The sequence below is a fragment of the Myotis lucifugus genome, unplaced genomic scaffold (assembly GCF_000147115.1).
Source record: "Myotis lucifugus unplaced genomic scaffold, Myoluc2.0 scaffold_19, whole genome shotgun sequence".
NCBI lineage: Eukaryota > Metazoa > Chordata > Mammalia > Chiroptera > Vespertilionidae > Myotis > Myotis lucifugus.
Window position 1 is genome coordinate 9,729,239 of NW_005871067.1, and position 20,813 is coordinate 9,750,051.

Sequence of the window (20,813 nt, forward strand, 5' to 3'; positions counted from 1 at the left end):
TGGGGGGGGGGGGAGTTAGGGGCAATTAGGAGCGATTAGGAGCCAAGCGGTCCAGGATTGTGAGAGGGATGTCTGACTGTCGGTTTAGGCCCGATCCCGGCAGTTGGACATCCCGAGGGTCTAGGATTGGAGAGAGTGCAGGCTGGGCTGAAGGAACCCCCCCTCCCGTGCACAAATTTCATGCATTGGGCCTCTAGTTAGGAAAATAAAAACCTAGAAGCCAAAATGTAATCTTCTTTAAGCAAACATCTAACAATTAACTAGATTTTTTTTTCTAAATATTAAATATGTATTGAATGTATTTCAGTATATCCACACAACCATTCCATGGGTTTTGAAAAATTCTAAGTTCATTAACATGGCTGAAACTATACCCTGGTTCAAAAACTTAGGGGAAATTTCTAAAAATGATTTATAAATGAGGTCTCACAAGAAAAAAAAAAATCCAGGTATTTGAGAAAAGTGATTTTGACCTAGAGTTGAGGGAGCAGGGTCATCTTAGCAGAGAGGTAAAGTTTAAAATAACTAAATAATTTCCATAATTTGTCTAATTCCACTTTGTTAACTTTTTCTAATAATGAAATTTAATACATTTTATAAATTAATTAGTTTTTCTCCTATCAATCATTTCATCAGTCAATTTAGGAATAACTTTCTCTGGCCACGCGTGCTAAATTAATTTAATTTACTGCATTGAAAACCAATCAAAATATATTTTAGCTTATCCCTTCATAATAACAAAAGAAAAACAAATAAAGAGATTGCATAGTCCTCACTCTAAGCACTTCTTTCATTTCCCCTACTAGAAGAGCAGCCATGGTAGCTCTATGATAGATGTTTACTCATTTATCTAATCCCCATAAATATCTGCTATGAGCCAAACTCCAGTCTCAACTTGTTCAAATGAGTGCTATATTATTAAATACCAATAATTTTTCTTATCAATATTTGAGTTTTTATTGGGTTATGACAATTTATTTTTAAAAAGAAATCTTAGAAATTTACCTTTACTTTTTATAATAAATTTACTACTACTCTTCATTTACATATGACCATGGTGAGTCCAAGTTAGTGAGTGTAACACCTGTAATGAAATAGCACATTTGCCTGTCTTCATCCTAAAATTTCTTTTAAAAAAATCTTTAACATTGGAATCCTTTATCTGGTCAGACAAGTGATTTGAAGTAACATTTTTCTATCCTCCAATATATAGGATGGGCAAAAGTAAGTTTATATTTGTGAGTGCATGGAACATAGAGTTTATTCTTATATTATTATTTATTTATTAAATATTATTATTTATATTATTTGTCTTATTGTTATTATTGGTATTATTTTGTATCCTTACTTATGATTTATCTTTTTGGTAATGATGGCTGGTAATTTAACCAACAACCAGCGAAAGTGGATACTTAAACCTACTTTTGCCTAAGCCTGTATTCCTTTCATCCTCTTCACTCACATGAAAACAAACCAATCTAAGATAACATGGCATCTCTATCCTCAGAAAGCCTTCACACACAAGTTTCCTGCTGATCTGGCATGACACTTGTCACTCTGAGGTTTTCCTGTCCCTGCGGGCCCGAGGATATATTCAGGCTTTCAGCCAAGAATCAGAAGGTTGGAGTGTAGGACTATTTGCCAGCATCTAAATCAGAGAAACAGTTCACTTTAGCACTACACTTTGTGACATCTTTGTTTATTAAAGCATTGGTTATCTAAGAGCACAACACTATTGCATGAAAAGAATACCCCCACTGGGATGTCCTAGGGTTAAACTCCATCTCTACCCAGAGAGCCCACATAGGATAGATCAAGTTTGCATTCTGACATGGTGAGATTTTTATGAAAGTAACCCAAAGCCCTTTGTAGTGAAAATCACAGGTTCTAGAGAGCAGAGCCCTAACTCCCAAGCCAGCAAACTGAACTGGCTTCTCCCTTCATTCCCTGAGTAACTTTGCTTAGGTCACCTGCACTTCCTGTCTGAGATTATGTCTGCACACACAAAAAATTAGGTTAGAAAAATACTTTAGCCTCAAGAATGCAAATGAATGTAGATGCAACCAGTGTTTCTTATTGAGTTTGAAACAGGGCAGAGAAAAGTTTTGAAATTAAAAAAATAATTTTTGCCTGGTCAATGTGGCTCAGTCATTGAGTGTCAACCCATGAAACAAGAGGTCCCTGGTTCAATTCTGGGTCAGGGCACATGCCCAGGTTGTAGGTTTGATCCCTAGTAGGGGACATGCAGGAAGCAGCCGATTGGTGTTTCTCCCTCATGGATGTTTCAATCTCTCTATACCTCTCCCTTACTCTCTAAAAATTCAATAAAAACATATTTTAAAATAACAATAATAATTTTCTCCTTATACTATTACTTTTATTAACATATCTTCAAGTTCTTAGTAATGAAGTGGATGCATATTTTGGTGACAGAAATACTGTCTTCTTATACATCATGTCTTCTTATACTCTCTTACTTTGTGTATACCATAGTAACATGCCTTGTATATATTTTTATAAATCTAGATAGATGTTTACTTCTTATGTCTTTGGACAGGTATTTGTCTGGAAATATTAAAATTATAAAATCTACAAAGTATAAATACAGATTTTTAGTTACAAAGTTTCTACCAACTATAATAGTATTATAACAATGCTCTAAAAATTAATCAAAGTAATATAAATTTGTAGGCTCTATTTAATAATAATAATCTGAATACACAATTTAGAAAGCACATCTCTCTGTGATGTTAAAATGCTTCATAAACTATTTGCAGCATACAAATCAGGCTGCTCCAGAGACAGTTGTGTGGCAAATGGCACAGAGCTGAAAAGCTTGCTTCAATTTTAATTCACCAAAGTCTGGCTCCTGTTCTGGCAGAAACCCTTGCTGCTATATAAAAAAATATCAATACTCTCTCTAGTGAAGGTCACTGCAGTGGGACACATGGCAAGAAAGGAGCTGTTCTGCCAGGAAAGAAGGTCCCTGAATTTTCCCTTTCCCTTTATGTCCCTTTCCTTCTTTCACTTAGAATATCATTTGAGCCTCTACTTAATAATGTTTACAGTGATAGCCATATCCTCAGGAAATAAGACCTGAAATGCCCAATGGTTATAAAGAAAGAAAAATGAACCATACCTTGTGTGAACTGAGTGACACTGTGGTTGCCTTTGCCCAAGTTGAGGAGATATCCATGTCGAGGGAGCTCTGTAACAATAAACCTAAGAGAAAAACACAGGCTGTCTCTGTCCTCAGCTTTTAATATTTTGTTTGTGATCATGAATCCCAAGTGGCCAGTGGCCAGAGTGCGAAGTGTAGAAGCTCCTTTGTTCACTGCAATGTGGGGGACACTATTGTCAACAGCTAAGACCTGGATCTTCATCACTTGGGGTCTTCTTGTTTCAAATACTGTATCAGGAAAAACATAGAACTCTGTATGGGAGCCATCAGTTACCGTGAAGGAAAAGCTGTCTTCACTTGACTCAGTGCCATCATGCCTATAGCTGATTAAGTTTTCATTTAAGTCTTGCTTAGTAAAAACCATGGCAGGCCTGGTATTGTTAAGTAGGAGTTGACCATGAACAGGCATCTGGGTGACAGTGAATTTTAGGAGTTTATCAGGAGTATCTCTGTCTTCAACAGTGAGTTCAAAGGGAGTGATCAGCTTGTTTTCACCTTCACTGACAATCAGGTTATGGATAGTGACAATTGGCTTTTTGTTGTCCACATCACTAATGGAGATACGGAATGTCCGGAAGACAGGGTTATGTCCATCAGTGACTTGAAACTCAAAACTGTCCATCTTCACCTCATCATCAGCTGTGTGTATGTAGTAGATTTTGTTTCCAGCCAGTTGAAGCTGAGTGAAAGATGTGATGGACACTCCAGGTTGATCTGTGCATTCTAAGAGACCTCTCAGGGGAGCCTTGGTGATGGTAAACACTAAGTTTTCATCAGGACTGTTCAAATCACTAGTGCTTAAGAGGTCTGTTGTGAGGATGACTTTACCACCTTCTTTCAAGGACACTCCCTTACTTATCACATCAGGGAAGACAATGTCAATGCTCCCAATAGATACATAAAAATAGCAATCTATGAGGGTATTTGTTCCATCAGTCACATCAAATTTAATTAGGTCCTGAATGCTGTCTTGCCCAGAATGGACATATTGAATTAAGTTCCTGTCCACTTCATCCTGGGTAAAATTCATGCCCATTGTGATATTTTCAAAGGCATGCATAGGTTTTTGTCTCTGTAATAATCCATGTTCTGGCCCATAACGAATTATATAAACCAATGATTTGTCTTCAGAATCTAAATCAGTTGCCATTAATATTTTATTGTTCATAATTTTGGTTTCCCCAACTTCTATTTCTAATCCACTATTAATGGCCATTCTGGGGGTCTCATCATCAACAGGGATAACCATAATGAGAACTGTCTTTTCCACAGAGTGCTTACCATCTGTTAGTTTAATCACAAAACTATCTTCCTGGGTCTCAGAGTCATCATGCTCATAAATAATGCTGGAACTCTCTATGATCTGGTCCAAGGTAAAGCTTTTGACCAAAACTGTGCTGTTTATCAGCTGGCTCATGATGCGACCATGAGTAGGAAATTGGGTAAGAGTGAAAGTTAAATCATCCAGGGGAATGTCAGCATCAGCAGCATTGAGGATGGGCGTATCAATCACCAGACTCATGCCTTCCATCACCATAAATTCTCTCATAAATATTTCTGGCTGTTCATCATTGGTGGGAATGATAACAATAGAGAAAAAATGTCTTTCTGAAAAGTTAATGCCATCAGAACAACGAAATATAAATCTATCTTCCACAGGTTCCACTCCTTTATGTATGCTCTGGACATAGTTAATATGATCATGCCTGAGATCTTTCAGTGTGAAGGCACTTATGGCAATCCCTGCTCTTGATTTTTCAGAGCCTGGTGCTGGAGAAATATTTTCAACGTAACCTGAGGTAGGCTGAATAACTATAGTGCACAGGATGTCATCATTTAGGGAATCAATATCTTCAGCACTTATATGCATTGAGGTTATGACACTTTTATCACCTTCCATTACTATAAACTGTTCACCTACAGAAATTTCTGGGGCCTGGTTGTCAATAGGAAGGATGGTCACCCACACAGTAACTCTTTGGATAGTACTGCCACTTATTCTCCATTTTTGAGACATAGCTGACAGACTCAGGTTAAAAGAGTCCTCTTTGGGCAATAGGCCTATCTCACCACTGGTATGGGCATAGACAACAGAGCCCTCCAGGATGTCCCTTTGAGTAAACTGCTCTGCTGGAACTCCATTGACCAGGATTTCTCCATATAAGGGTGGATCTTCCAAGAGGAAAGTCAACATTAAATCATCAGTGTCTTCATCAGTCCCCTTGATAACACTGGCAGTGATTTCAGTAGCCCCATTCTCTAAAACATCTAGGTAGGACCCCAGAGTGCCAGCAGGAAGGCTCAGCATGGGCACCTCATCATCCACTGGTTGGACATTCACTCTGAGCGTTATGGGCACCACATGGTGTCTGTCACTGACCTCCAAGGAGCAGTTATCAGTAAGGGAGTCATCCCCACTATGGTCATAGGAAATCCGACCCTGTTTTATGTCCTCCAGATGGAAAACCCCACCTACAGGTAGTATCTGTCCAGACACCCTTATGTGACCATGTTTGGGCGCCTGTGTTAGAGTAAAAGAGATGTGGGCTACATCAGTGTCTATATCATTCACATGCAACTCAGACTCACTCAGGATGTGGTGTCCTTTCTCCTTAGTAGTAAAGCCAGTGTTGAGGATCTCAGGTGGCTGGTTGTCCTCTGGCTGCAAGTAAAGGGTGAAGATGCCTGAAGCTACATTCCCAGCTCGGTCCTCCACCTGGAACTGGAACTGGGCCACTCGGGCAGCCACTCCCAGTTCTTGATCTGGAGGTCTGTAAGCAATTTTATGGTGATTGATCTGGGCTTGGGTAAAATGGGCCACCACGATAGAAGGGTTGTCAGTCAGGACCAAGGTTCCTAATGGGGCTGGCGAGTGGTTTTTATCTGTGTCCATTGGAGGCTGAGTCACTGTGTAATGTAGTTCTCGGTCATCTGTGTCCAGGTCAGTGTATTGCAGCCACTTCTTCCTCAGCGGTGTAAGCTTGGATTCTTGCACCACCATCCGAAGGGGACAGCCACTGCCCAACTCTGGAGGGAGGCGATCCACAGGATGAATGCGGATCACAAACTTCTGTAGCCCAGATTGATTAGGGGGGTCATGGTTATCCTGAACTCGAAATGTGAACTGATCCATCACTGGTCCAGGATTATGGGGCCCAGAGTGCATATAGAACAGCCTCCCCTTTGTTATGTCCTGCTGCCGCCACTTTGTCACTATTTTCTCATAAAATGTTCCTTGTTTCTTCCAAGGACTTCCACTAAGCTGCTCCACCTCTTGTGGAGGATGAGGTTGGCGGATAATCAGATGGCCTGTAGTTGAGGGAGACTCCAGCACAAAAAGCAGCAGAGAGTCATCTGAGTCTATGTCAGTTGCACTGAGAGCAAAGGGTTGTATGGGCATTGTTTCACCCTCTGCTAGTGTCAGCTCTGTGTTGGCACTGAGGACTGGTGGCTGGTCATCCACAGGCACTAAGGTGATAGGGAATAGGAATTGCCACCTGGTGCCTGTGTCCTCCATCTACCATTCGAAGCACCAGGTTGTCACTCAGTGAGCCATCTTTGTCATCATGGTGGTAGACCACCTGACCAGCTGTTAGCTGAGCTACTGTAAAGGCCTTAGTGACAGGGTTACCACTGGAGCCAACCAGAAGGATGAGGTGACCATGTTGGAGCCCAGCCACCACCTCTAGCTGCACTGCCTCTAGGTCATCTTCATCGCTGATGACCAAGTTTTGTGGTCCACTGCCTGTAGGGCCGGTGAGGGGCCGAGACTGGCCCTCATAGAGAATGAGACCAGTGTTGCGGGTAACCACCGGAGCCAGTGTATTCATGGGCTTCACCACCACCATGAAGGCAAAGGGATCTGAGGCTGCTCCTTCTGGGTCTACTACCTCCAGCTCAAACTCAAAGGGACGCTCCTGGTCAGAGTCTTCAGAGGGTGGCTGGTAGGCAATCTTCAGGAGGCGCAGATCTCTCTGAGTAAAGGAGGAGAGCGGCAGGTTGCGATCATCAGTGCTTACCAGGTAGCCCTGGCCAGGCTGAAATGGGGAGGTGAGGTTGAAGATCAACAAGTCAGGGGTAGATTCAGCATCCTCAGCTGCCAACATGTCTGGGGTGAGGGCGGTCAGTACAAACTGGTCCACCTCCATCATCATCATGGCCACAAAACTGGGCTTGGGGGCAGTGTTCTCAACCCCTCCTCGGATTCTCACCAGCATCTGGAAGTGCTCGCGTTTCAAAGCAGGGCTGCCCACAGGAGCCCCTCGCAAGTGCAGCTCCACCACCATGGGCACCCAGTCTCTGTTTGGTGAGCGACTGGAGGCTGTGTGACGGTAGCACACACCTAGCTCCTGAAAAGCTTTGCAGTCCATCAGGAGAGGCTCCTGGGTATCCCCCTCGCTGGCTAGTCCTGGGACCTGCGGGTAGTGTAGGAGTTCCCCATAGCGAGGCAGCGTGCCCAAGCCAGACAGGATGCCCACACGACACTCCTCTGTCTCAGACTGGTAGGTGAACTCCAAGCTCTGCGCGTCCAGAGCATTGCTGGTCCCCAGCAGCTCCTCCACGACCAGAGGCAAGTTCCGAGTCACAACTTCCAGCTGAGTAAAGACCACAACCACCTCCAGCACCAAGGGAAGCACTGCAGTCTCTCCCTGCGCGTCATAGCGCAGCTGCAGCGGAATGCGATCTCGCGAGGGGCTGCGCGCACCCAGGTGAGAGTAGCTCACCTCTCTAGGACCGAAGTCGCAGGGGAAGCGCTTGGGATTCAGGCGGCCAGGCCGCTGGGCCAGAGCGTCGTTGTCTAGTACGGTCACCGTGCAATGGTCCCCCGGCTGCACCTGCAGCACCAGGTCCTGCAGTGGATCCAGCCAGACCTCACGGCCAAAAGGCACCCGGAGCCCACGGTTCGCCATTACTATAGCCTCCTCGGCGGGGACCCCTGCAACCCCCGGGAGACCTGAGGACAGCAACACCCGGCCGGGGGCATCGGGCTGTGCTGGAAGGCAGCTTACCAGTGGCAGGAGAAGCAGCAGCAGCAGCAGCAGGGTCCGTGGCGGAGGCCGAGGCATTGGCTGAAAACTGGTGGCTTTGGCTACCCGGCGTGCGTGGGAGGCTATCCTGGGGTTCCTGAATAAGTGCATGGTCCAGGTGTTAGTGCTCTAACAGGTAAGTCCGAGAGCGCGCAGTCAGTCTCTGGGCAGGGAGCAATAGACCCCTTCGGAAAGTGCCAGGAACTCCGCGCGCTGCGTGGGGGTCCTGCTTGTAGCCGAAGCTGGGCCAGAAGGATGAGAAAATTGCTTGGCGCGCTCTGGCTTGGAACTGCAGCGGGGGAGGATAAGTCCTCCAGGCCTCGCGGCTCAGTCGCGGGAACTAAGTCTCTCCACTCCTCCTTCCCTGGTCCCAGGACCTAGCTTGAGCTTTAAGGGAAATCCCTCCCCCTTGCACCCCCTCATCCCAGTCCTTCTTGTAGGCCAATCCTAGGTCCCGGAGGAGGCCCAGAGTCTAGGGTTGGATAGTGATTTCTGCCAATCAGCTCCTAGGGACGGAGGCGGGCAAAGCGCTGGGAGGGGAGGAGAGAGAAGATTCAACAAGTTTTCTTGCAAGTGAAGGACCTGGAGCTGCCTGCCCTGCCCTCCTCGCTCTCCAATAGGGCAGCTGAGCTCAGCTCCAGGCGGCTGCCCATTGGGCTAGATTCACTTCAAGTACCTGCGACCCAGGATTACCCATGTTAGCTCCCATCCCCCAAATTCAATGGAATTCCGCGCAGGGATGGTTATTTCTCACGGAAACTTGCAAACCCGTGAGAAAAGTTATAGCAATGCCGCTTGAGTTTGAATCGAAACCCAGGATGGCTTGCAGTTTGGGGGGTGGGGTGTGGGGTAGGGGGGTGGGGATCTGAAGCATATTTGCAAAAGAACAGCTGAAACTAAAAGCCAAAGCTAGAATTAGTTGAACTTCCCCCTTCGCCCCAGTCCAACCCCCCCCCACTACTGTCTCCTCATAAATTAAAATAAACATAGCCCTTAGGTTGGTGAGTTTTTAATAAGTCCCTCCTTTGCAAACAAAGTTCACAGAGTAAAAGTAAAAAAATACATTTAGAATGCGTGAGAAACACAGTTTGATCAGAATCGGGAGGCTAGAACTAAAGTGTAAATTTTAGGGAATGTAGCCCCAAGCTCTTCCGAAGCCATAGCTATTGTAGCTGTCATTAGAGAGGTTCCAGCTGTCCTCACAGCAATTAGACCAAGTGCAAACTAAACCCACTTGTCAGCCTCACGTTTCTTTGCCTGCCAAGGGAACTGATAAATATCCCAAGGGTAAACTAAAATAGGTTAGCTCTCATTCAGTTAGCCAGTTTTGAAATCAGAGCTTGAGCTCTAACTGCCCCCTTGTGTTTGTCTGGTTTTAGAAAGGTATAGATTTCCTTACTGGGAGGTTTTCTAACTACCCTCCACTTGCCCATCCCCCACGCCCCAAATCCTCACAATGAAAACCCAACCATTTTCAGATCAGTTCCTTGAGCAGTCTTGCTTATACTAACCAAAATGTTTCATTTAGAATGATGTTCTTTTCTCCCCAATAATAATAATCAGATTATTAATTGAAATATAGAATTGGAATAATGGTCATTCTGCCCTTTTCCTGCTTAAATATATTTTAGACTTGGGAAAGAAAGCAGTATAAGAAACTGTTATGCCCTTTAAAATTTCAGTCTAAGTTGAAGATATAGGGTGCATATGTGGGCATATTTCAGTAAGAAGCATTTATCTTTTTAACCCTTTTGTGACTTTAGCCTGAGTTCCTCCAATCTGGGATTTTGATCACCTCCTGACACATTGAGTACTATTTTCCAGGCCACAGCACAATCTTTGTACATAAGTATTGTTGGAAGGTGTCAGATTCTGCTCCAGGAAGCACCCCTGGGCAGTGTGTGTCCCTAGGGTCAAGAGATGGAAAGTTCTGAAATCTTTCAGATGAGAGAGAGAGAGAGAGAGAGAGAGAGAGAGAGAGATCAAAAAAGCACTCATCCAAACAAATAATATTTAGCTCATTAAATTAATACTGTTTATTCTCTATATTTTATACTTTTGGGGAGCTATTAACTTCCCTTACAATGGATGAATACATTTCAAAATTTAGTACAAAATGAACATTTAGGAACATAGAAAGTTTGTGGCCAGTATTTTCAACATACAAGAAAATCCCCATCTAACTGTTCACCAATTTTCAATTTGCTTTGGCATTATTATTTTTTTATTATGCTTCTTTATTATTGCATACAGAATTCAAATTGCAGTGACAAGGAAAAGTCTATTATTTCCTTTTCACCAATAAGACAAGTAGGAAGATGCTAAGTGAAATAGAACATCAATCTCACAATATGGTTCGTTATATATTATATTTCAAATTCTAGTTATGTGCTTTGATTGAAAAATGTCAAATGAAAATAAAGTGGCCCTTATTTAGGCCTTGAAATGAAAATAAAGTGGCCCTTATTTAGGCCTTGTGACTCTGGGTATGTTCTGGCCAGAACCAGGCAAACAGACTGACCCTTAATGCTTCCCAAGTAGCTCCAGGGTTTTCTTTTCTTTTAAAGTCTAACTCTGTTTCACTTTCAAGCAGTGACAAATAAGATCAGCATTTGAAGTACGGTAGTATGTCTAAAGGGCAGAGTTTAGTATTTTGTTTCATGGTAAAAGAATTTATTTTTAAGGAAATCAATAGACTACATTTTTTTTAACTTTGATTAGCCTGCCTTGATTGAAGTGATAGAGTGAACCTTAGGGCTTATTATTGGGGGCGGGGGGGGGGTGGAGTAAATAAATGTTTTAGTTCTTTTCTTATCAACATAGAAGGTAACACATACTGTTATTTACTTAAATATATGTTGCATTATGATTATTGATAAAATATCAAAATATTAAATTCTCCTCTAAAGGAAATATTATTGATGATGATGATCTTTCTTTTGGATAAATATACCAGTGTTAAAAGTTTCTATACTTAAATTAGAAAGAAAATATTATTTTGCAGCCAACATTCTCAATATCATAAGAGGTAAAATAAATTGACAAACTTGTAATTTATTAAAAGTCTCAGCTTAAATCTTCAGTTTTTACTTTCTTAAGCCTTTTAACACTTCCTGAATATACTCTGGGCAAAATATCCTTTCAAATGAATTCTTAAATTTGTTTAGCATATGATAAACATACCAAAATGTCTCCTCAAATCAACTTAAAGCTAAAACTTTTAACTTAAAGTTTAAACTTGAATGATTTGTGACCTAAGATTTTGCTTCCTAAAATAAAAATGTTGTTTCCTAAAATAAAAGAAGAATGCAATGAATTTACGATGCAGGCAAGACATTCAGTTAGAAACTGGATGGCAGGTCTGGGACTCTACAGTCAGACTGGAACTAAAGATACATTTGGTTAAATTTTGAATGTTACAGTGTCATTACAGAATTTCACTTTTTCTTATGTTCCTCTGTTAGCTCATAAAACCAAAAGAGGAGATTGCCTCATAGGCACCTTAAAAATACTTACAGGTGAATGATCAAAGTTTTATACCAAGCATCTTCTTTTAAATTTATCTTTATTGGTGAAAGTATTACAGATGTCCCCTTTGTTTGTTTGTTTGTTTGTGAGTCTGTTTCCCCATTGACCCCCTCCATCTGGTACCCATCCCTGCCAGGCCTTTACTACTCTATTGCCTATGTCCATGGGTTATGCATATATGCATATCAGTTCCCAGCACCCTTACCCCCAAGCATCCTATATAATAAAAACCTAATATGCTAAGTGTCTGGTTGTCCAGTTGTCCATTCAACCAAAGGGTAATATGCTAATGATATGCTAAGGTCGCTCAACCACTCACTATGACATGCACTGACCACCAGGGGGCAGACGCTCCAACCGATAGGTTAGCTTGCTGCTAGGGTCCAGCCAATTGGGACTGAGTGAGATGGGCCAGACACGCCCTGGAGCCCTCCACGATCCCTCCCCAGCTGGCCAACCTCTGCATTCCTCCCTGGCCCCGATAGTGCACCAGTGGGGTCCCTTGCCCTGGCCTGCACCTCTCGCAATCCAGGTCCCCTCGGGGGATGTCCGAGAGCCAGTTTTGGCCCGATCCCGCAGGCCAGGTCAAGGGACCCCACTGGTGCATGAATTTGTGCACCAGGACTCTAGTCTTTAATAGTTCTCAACACAATTTTATTCTCTGATAGCTTCAAAACCATAGCTTGACTATAAACACCAAACTCACTGATTTCACAGTAATGCTAAAGGACTAATTGACCAAGAGCAGGGTTCTAGCCTTGAGTCTGACATCCACTAACTATGTGACTTGCAGTAATTCTCTTTGTTTTGCAACTACAATCTCCTTAACTACAAACCAAGAAACTCAGACTTCATGAACAAATTCCCCTTTGATTCCCCTGTGGTTTTGGTGTTTGATGCCATAAGACCAAATTTATGGTTAGGCTGACATTATGCTTCCTGATGTTCTTTGGTCAGAGGCGGTAGTTCTCACCCTTGCCAAAAAAAAAAACCTAACCCTGTTAATAAAAAATGTGTAACTACTACTAGGTCAGAGCTCATGCCTATGGATCAAGTGCTGCTTTTTAAAAAATATATGGAAAATCATTTGCATTCATTGATATGGACAGCTTACATTAACAACATTAAGAAAATATTTTTAACCAAATGAAAATTAAAAACCTAGCAATATAAAATAAAATTAAATTCTCTATAAGGATAAGTGCATTTTCAAGATGAATCTATTATTAGGTGATACACATAGCATCACAGACACCTAGATTTTACAAAGTTATGTTTAGATGGGTATCTGTTATGGGGAAGAAGAGAAAACACTGGATTAGGAGCCAGTTATTTTGAAGCAGACTTCCCACTTGCCTGCTTAAAGCTACAAGTCCCTGTCTCTAAAATTATGATTGGAAAACAGTAGAAAAGATGAAAATATTGCCTCAACTACCCTCATGAAGTTATTGAAAAGATAAAATGTGTACACACACACACACATACACACTGAGTTGCCAGATTATTATGACCACCTGACATTTGTAGGCAAATTAGCCATACACTGCATCGTATGGGATATGGAAGCCGAAGGCCTGTTCGAACACCTTTGCTGTCTGCAGTTACCGAGATAAAACATCTCCAATTCACACAGGAACACAAGGATTGGATAGTTGAGCATTGGAAAAAAGTCATGTGGTCCAATGAATCACGTTTCCAGTTGCATCATGCAGATGGCAGAGTGAGAATTTGGCAGCAACAGCATGAAAGCATGCACCCCACATGCATGAGTACAACCCTTCAAGCTGGTAGAGGCAGTGTTATGGTTTGGGGCATGTTTTCCTGGCATGATTTGGGCCCTTTAATTCGTGTGGAACAACGTCAGAATAGCACAACATACCTAAGTATTGTTGCTGATCAACATCATCCTATCATGTTGATGGCTTATCCCAATGGAGATGGCTTCTTCCAACAAGACAATGCGCCATGCCATGGTGCTCATATTGTGCAGGAGTGATTTCAAGAACATGAGGGAGACTTTACCTTGTTTGGTGGCCCCCACAATCACCAGATCTCAATCCAATTGAGCATTTGTGGGATGAAGTTAAAAGAGCCATTAGACAGCTGGTTCCACAACCATCAAATCTCACAGAACTGGACAGTGCTATTCATCAGGCATGGTGTCAGATTCCTCGCATCACCTTTCAACATCTCGTGGAGTCAATGCCTAGAAGAATCACCGCAGTATTGAAGGCAAAAGGTAGCCCAATGAAGTACTGATGGAGTGGTCATAATAATCTGGCCACTCAGTGTGTATCTCCTTTTTTTTGTAGTACCAATCTCCCTCAATAGCAATACCTCTTCAAACTATGCACACATCTCTCTTTCTGAATCATCTATATATACTATTTCAACTTTCTCACCAGATTTATAAACCTTCTATGGGTTTACTTTTACCATACAAGTTACCTTGACCATCATTCCCCTCATTCTCTGCAATCAGTCATTAAGTTGGAGAGAATCTATCTCCAGAATGTCTTTCACAACTATCCTCTGTTTCCATTGCTATCATCATCCTAGTTCAGTTCACCATTATTTTTTCATTTAGATTTCTTCAAATCCTAGTCCCATTATGGTTGCATTTCTCAACCCATACTTGCTCTAAATGTGAAAAAAAAACCCTTTTTTTTTTAACATAGCATGTTGATAAATTTTTTTCTGGCCTCCCTTTGCCTATCAGTTGAAAAACAATCTCTTCATCTTTATATCTTATGCTATACATTGTTTTAGGATTGAACTTGCTGTCTTGCTTCTAAATTTTTGTTCATTTAACTTTTTTGCCTTGACTTTTTAGTTCACCATGCTTCTTCTATCTGCTATGTTCTCCCTATATGCCCATGGGAATCAATCAGAAATTTAAGAACTATAAAAACTTTATAGGCCATTTACTATAACTTTTTCATGTCACAGGTGAATTAAGGAGTTTGAGACCTAAGAGTGGAGCTTGAAAGAAAAAATGATTCCTGACTCCAACTGCAAGGCCCATGTCTATATCCTACATTAAGTTCCAATTCAACTTTTAAGGGTGATGTCAAATATTTTTCCCCATGGACTCTATTCATCTATTCACCTTAGTTCAAGTTATGCATCTGTTGAATCTTTCACTCTACCCTCTTCCTCCTGCATCTTACACTTTTGCTTGTATTTCTCTTATGAGATGCTTGTATTTCTCTTATGAGAGCACTCTTACTATAGTAGTGTTATAGTAATCTGTTGTTCTCATGCCCTTCACTATTCTGAAAGCATTTTGAGCACACATCCTGCATGTTGTTCATCCCTTACCTCCATAAAGATCTTACTAAACACTCATTACATGAAACTAGATCACATTTTTATCCTTTCCTACAGAATTTCCCTGGAAACAACTCAGCCAGATTTCACAACAGCTTTGCAAGGTAGCCAGTTATAATACTGCATTTTCTTAGTAGTAAATAACAGAAACTGACTTTGACTGAATTAAACAAAAAGGAAATAAAGAGATATTGTATAGCTCCCATAATTTCTGGAAAAGTGGTACCATAAGAATTAGAAATGTGAACATGAACCAAAGAGCCTAAGCTTACAGAAACAAAGCTTCTCTTTAGTAATGGTCTGGTGGGCATGACACTGCAACCACTGCTGGACACTGGACTCTCCACTATGGCCAGCACAGGTGGGAGTCAGCAGCCCTGCAAACTCTGCCTTTGCTGCTCTTGGACTTGGGATATGACTGAAGCCACTGACCAAATGAATTCTCTCTCTGTCACGGTAAATTCAAAGCTCCAGACAGAACTGGATTATCCAAATTTAAATCATGGACCCACACCCTAGCTGCCAAGGGCACAGGAAAAGTATTTGTCTAGCCTTTTTGGCTTCTTGGTATTGAGTGACTAGTTTACAACTAATAGAAGAATGAAGTTCACATTATTTGAACTCCATGAGGGAGCCAAATATAATCACTGTTCAGCATAGCAGATTAAGTAGCAATATAATCATTTTATATTTGAGAAAACAGATACACAGCAGGGTTCAGTGATTTTTTTTTCAAGTTCATAAAATTATTAACAAAACCAGAATTAAATAAATTAGGTCAAATAAATTTAAATCAAATAAATTAGAATTCAAGTAGAGTAGGTCAGTTTGCTGTTTCTTTTACATTCTGAAATATGTTTTTTTTGTGTGTGTGTTTTTGTTGGTTTTTGTTTGTTTGTTTGTTTTTTACTTTAAAGAACATTTGGCAGCCCAGCCAGTGTGGCTCCATGGTTGAGCGTCAACCTATGAACCAGGAGGTCAGGGTTTGATACCCTGTCGGGACATATGCCTGGGTTGCAAACTCGATCCCCAGTGTGGGGTGTGCAGGAAGCAGCCTATCAATGATTCTCTCTCATCATTGATGTTTCTATCTCTCTCTCCCTCTCCCTTTCTCTCTGAAATTAATATATATATATATATATATATATATATATATATATACACACCACACACACACACGTTTGGGCAAACTCTCTGATTTTTTTTTTTTATAGGGTTACTGAGCACTGCAAAGAGGGAGAAGTGGTTGATGACAGCCTTATCTTCTGATAAGCTTTGATAATGAGAATTACTGAATGTACACTCTTGGGAACCTATTCAATCCACACAGTTGTGAAAATCCTTCTTGCTGAGGAAAGGGAAAAAATGGAGAAGGAAAGGGAGTAATGCCAAGTCACTGTGGCTGCAGAAACCTGAGCTGAGCCAACTATAAGAAGTAAGTGTGGCCCAAGATTCAGCATAAAAGCCTAGACTTGACAACTTTTAATATAGTTTCCCAAAATATTTGGCTGTGTCTGTTAGGATCTTTTTTTTAAAGCCAGTGATTTTGGGCATTAATATCAGTGGATTTTTCACCTGTAAGTCTTCAAACAGAATGAAGTATAATTTAAACACAGCTTAAACAAGAGACTACCACTCAGCTGAACCTAGAAAAATTAAACAAAGAACAAGTAAGAGAAAAAGCTCTTCTCTTACTGGGATTTAAATTTTAATAAATTTATTATGTAATGACTTATATAGGTTTCTTACAGCAATCCTATTTTTTTGACTTTTGTTAATAGGCTTCTATTGAAGTACTTATGGTGTCCTTGGGATATACAATGTGAGATTTAACAAAAGCCCCTTCTTCTTTTAATTAGGTAGCCAAAGTAATGTTTTGGGAACAGCCATACTTATTCTTTCTAATGCCTCAAGATTCCTGCATGTAAACATCTGTCTGGCCGTATATTTGACTTCCAGTGTGGATGGATGTTTTTTGTAAAAATATGAAATTAAGCTAGTCTTAACTCAGAAAAAAAAAAGTTTGCATCGTTTACTTTCCATTACCTGCAATCAACCATGGTCTGAAAACATTAAATGGAAAATTCCAGATATAAACAATTCATAAGTTTTAGGTTGTATGCTATTCTGAGTAGCATGATGAAATCTCATACCATTCCTGTCTGGAATGTGAATCATCCCTTTGTCTGACAAGAGGGAGAAAAAGGGAGGAGAAGGGAGAGAGAGAGGTCATATCAATAACTTTTATTATGGTGTGGTGTTATAATGGTTCTATTTTATTACTAGTTATTGTTATTAAACTCTTACTGTGCCTAATGCCTAATTTATAAATTAAACTTTATTATAAGTATTGTAGATATATATGATAAGGACCAAATATAGTAAATACTATGGGGTTTTTACTGTTGACAGTTTCAGGCATCCACTGTGGATCTTGGAATGTATCTCCTGTGAATAAGGGTGGACTTTTATCTAGAAACATATTGCTTTCATATATATATATTGATATAGGTATATGATATTATAGAAGATTATGTTTTTTGCCTTAGGCTATGGTAGAATATCTGACTCTAACTGCTTACTGTTTGTGTTCACCAGAGCTTGTAGCCTACTGTGGGGACTCTGACCAGAGTACACCGGATGTTAAAGTGTTAAAGGCCCATTTGCCATATGCATGTGCAAAGGCAATGACACAGCATTTTTTCTGTATGCACTGCATAGGCGCACCTTTATAGTATGTAACTAGTTCATATAACACTAATGTCACTATTTGACAAGAAGCCTTTTTTGCCTGGGTTGGTATAAAATGCCCTACTGAACAGCCAGTGGCAGGCTGCTTTGGCTGGCTGCTATGTATGCAATGGCTGCTTTGTCTGCAATAAAGCATGTCCTATATACCTGCAGCTGTTCATGTCTTCTTCCAATTCCCAGCATCCAAAGAGGTCCCGTCCCTCGCAGAAGGGCTCAAACCCAACAACTACAATACTCACAGTATTATTGTGTCCCCAGACATGTTTCTGTGGGTCCTTAAAAATAATGTCTTAGCTGCTGAATCTGTTGTGTTGGCCCATGACTGTGGGAAATATATTGAAGGAATAATAGAAATACATGCATACATATATAATATAAACATATATAGTATATGTCATAAAATATTTAAATGTTTATAAAATATATCTTATTTTATACAGTATTAATATTATGTCATTTGGGAGATAATATTATATAGGGGAAAACTAGGCTATTAAAATAAATAATTAATGCCTCTAAATAAAAATATTATGACTATGGTTTCTTCCTTTTTTTACACAGTGAAAGAATTTTGGGAGGTAAAATTCTGTCTAAATTTATTAAAGTTGTGTTTTTTTCTGATTCATATTTTTATTGTTAATATTATTACCAATGTCCACCATTACCCCCTTTGTATACCTCAACCACCACCACCATGGCCTTCACCATACTATTGTCTGAGTCTATGGATTATGCTTATATGTTCTTTGGCTAATCAGTCCCTACCAACACTCACCCCTCTGAGATCTGCCAATCTGTTCTATGTATTCATGACAATGGATCTATTTTGTTCATCCATTTATTTTGTTCATTAGATTCCATATGTAAGTCTTTATCTTACTGGTTTATGTCATTTAGCATAGTAATCTCCAGTTCCATTCTGTCGTAAAGGGAAAAAGATCCTTCTTTTCATTTTTACAGCCACATAATATTCCATTGTGTAAATATACCACAGCTTGTTTGTCCACTCATCTACTGTGCTCACTGGGGCTATTTCCAGAACTTGGATATTATAAATAATGTGATATGAACATAAGGGTGGATATGTTCTTTCTGATTGGTGTTTTGAGATTTGTAGAATATATTCCCAGAAGTAGAATTGTTGGGTCAAAAGGCAATTCTGTTTTTAATTCTTTGAGGAAACTCCATAATGTTTTCCATAGCAACTGCACCAGTGTGCATTCCCTTCAGCAGTGCGCAAGTGTTCTCTTTTCTCCACATCCTCCATAGCACTTGTTGTTGGTTGATTTATTTGATGGTTGCCATTCTGCCAGGTGTGAGGTAATATCTCATTGAAGTTTCAATTTGCATCTTTCTTATAATTACTGATGTTGAGCATTATTTTATATATCTACTAGTAGCCCGGTGCACGAAATTCATGCACATTGAAAAAGAATTAATTAGAGGAACATAATTTGGACTCACTATCTAATATCAATAATATGTGAGCGTAAGGCAGTCCGTGTTTCTGAAATTCAATGACATGAATTTTAGCTATTACTTTGCCAAATAAATAGAATTTACAGGTATCATTTCAGCTTCATATTAAAAACTCTGGCTACCAAGTCAGGTCTGTTTTCAACATTTTGCCAGCATTGTAAATTGTTTGCAATATCTGCCCATTTGGGGTTGCATGTCATGGTTATGAATAAATCAGGCTTGCCATACCTCATTACAATTGCCATAGCATCCTGATATCACTGTGGCATATTTCTGGGACTACCCTCAGAAGATGATGGAAGTATTATCATCTTACCAATCGGCACATGGTCCTTTTCAGATCTAGATTTGAGATAATCCATCAAACCACTCTATTTTTCAACTCTCAACTTAGATTGGTTTGCTTTAATGAAATTTATCCAATTGGCCTCCATTTTTTAATACGAATCCACGATAAACTGTTGAGTTAATTTTCCTGCATTTAAAATAGGATTGAACGTGTCCCGCACAGAGAGATGAAATCCATAATACTGCATTTGTGTGACTCGTGTCCTTACATTTTGTCTAGTATTATTGTCAATGACACTGCTGTCTCTGAGTCTTAATGCAAAATCTGTTCCCCAGCCTTTTTCATCATGTGGGAAAAGAATAGGATATGTCATCGCATCTAATGTAGGAAACAGGATATTGATTCGTTTCATTTGAGTGGCATGTGGATTATTGGGATCTGGTTTACAATGAATGAGCAAGTCCCTTTCAAAAGGAGGTTCTCCATCTTCGTTTCTGAATATGACAGCAACCTTGGTTACACGGGGAGAATTATATCTACCCGGGTCACTGTTGCGATTGTATTTAATCGCCATTGTTACTTCTGTGGGAGCAATACCTTTTGCTGCTGCTTCAGATTGGGCTTCCTTTTCTACCTCATGTAGCATCTTGTATGATTTTGTTAACTCATTGATTTCATGCATGAGGTTGTTGATGTTGATCATGAGTCTTTCTGAGCAGCCCTGGTTTTCTGGTATTGCTAATCTTTTACTTGTAGCTTTGGCTGTATCCAAAATAGAGAGTTGAGCAAACTTCTGAGAAACACCATCCAAAGATTGTAAAGTTCCAGTACGGTGATGAACTTGTCCGTGTATTCTAAAACAGTATGGCCCATATCCTGATGGCGATGCAATATTTGCACCCATGGAAGCAAAAGCAAAAGAACTATTTATGGAACGAATATTTTCTATGAAATTTTTACTGTCAGAATCTTCGTTTGTCATTAATCTTTTTAAATACGCTGGGTAATCTGGAAAATGTATATCATTTGGACAGACTTTCCCTTTGCTACAACATTGAGTAAATTTCCCATCGGATGGTTTTTCATCCGAGAAATTTAGTGATAGGCAAAATTCACATCGAACAGTCATTCCATAACAACTATGAGATTGCATCGTCATGTACTCCATTTTCACTGAGAAGGCAGTTCCTACCGGAATTGGTAGTAATTGTTGATGCCTGTTCTCTCG

At 40.4% G+C, this 20,813-nt stretch overlaps 1 protein-coding gene across 1 annotated transcript in view; it reads right to left on the reverse strand.

Annotated features, from left to right (window-relative positions):
* Window positions 1-8,584, reverse strand: part of FREM2 (FRAS1 related extracellular matrix protein 2) — a 381,530-nt gene extending 372,946 nt beyond the window's left edge. The window contains 2 exon segments of the mRNA XM_014453017.2: window positions 3,140-6,674; window positions 6,676-8,584. Coding sequence (XP_014308503.1) covers window positions 3,140-6,674; window positions 6,676-8,319 — 5,179 coding nt within the window. The 5' untranslated portion in view covers window positions 8,320-8,584.
* Window positions 8,585-20,813: the final 12,229 nt, after the last annotated feature.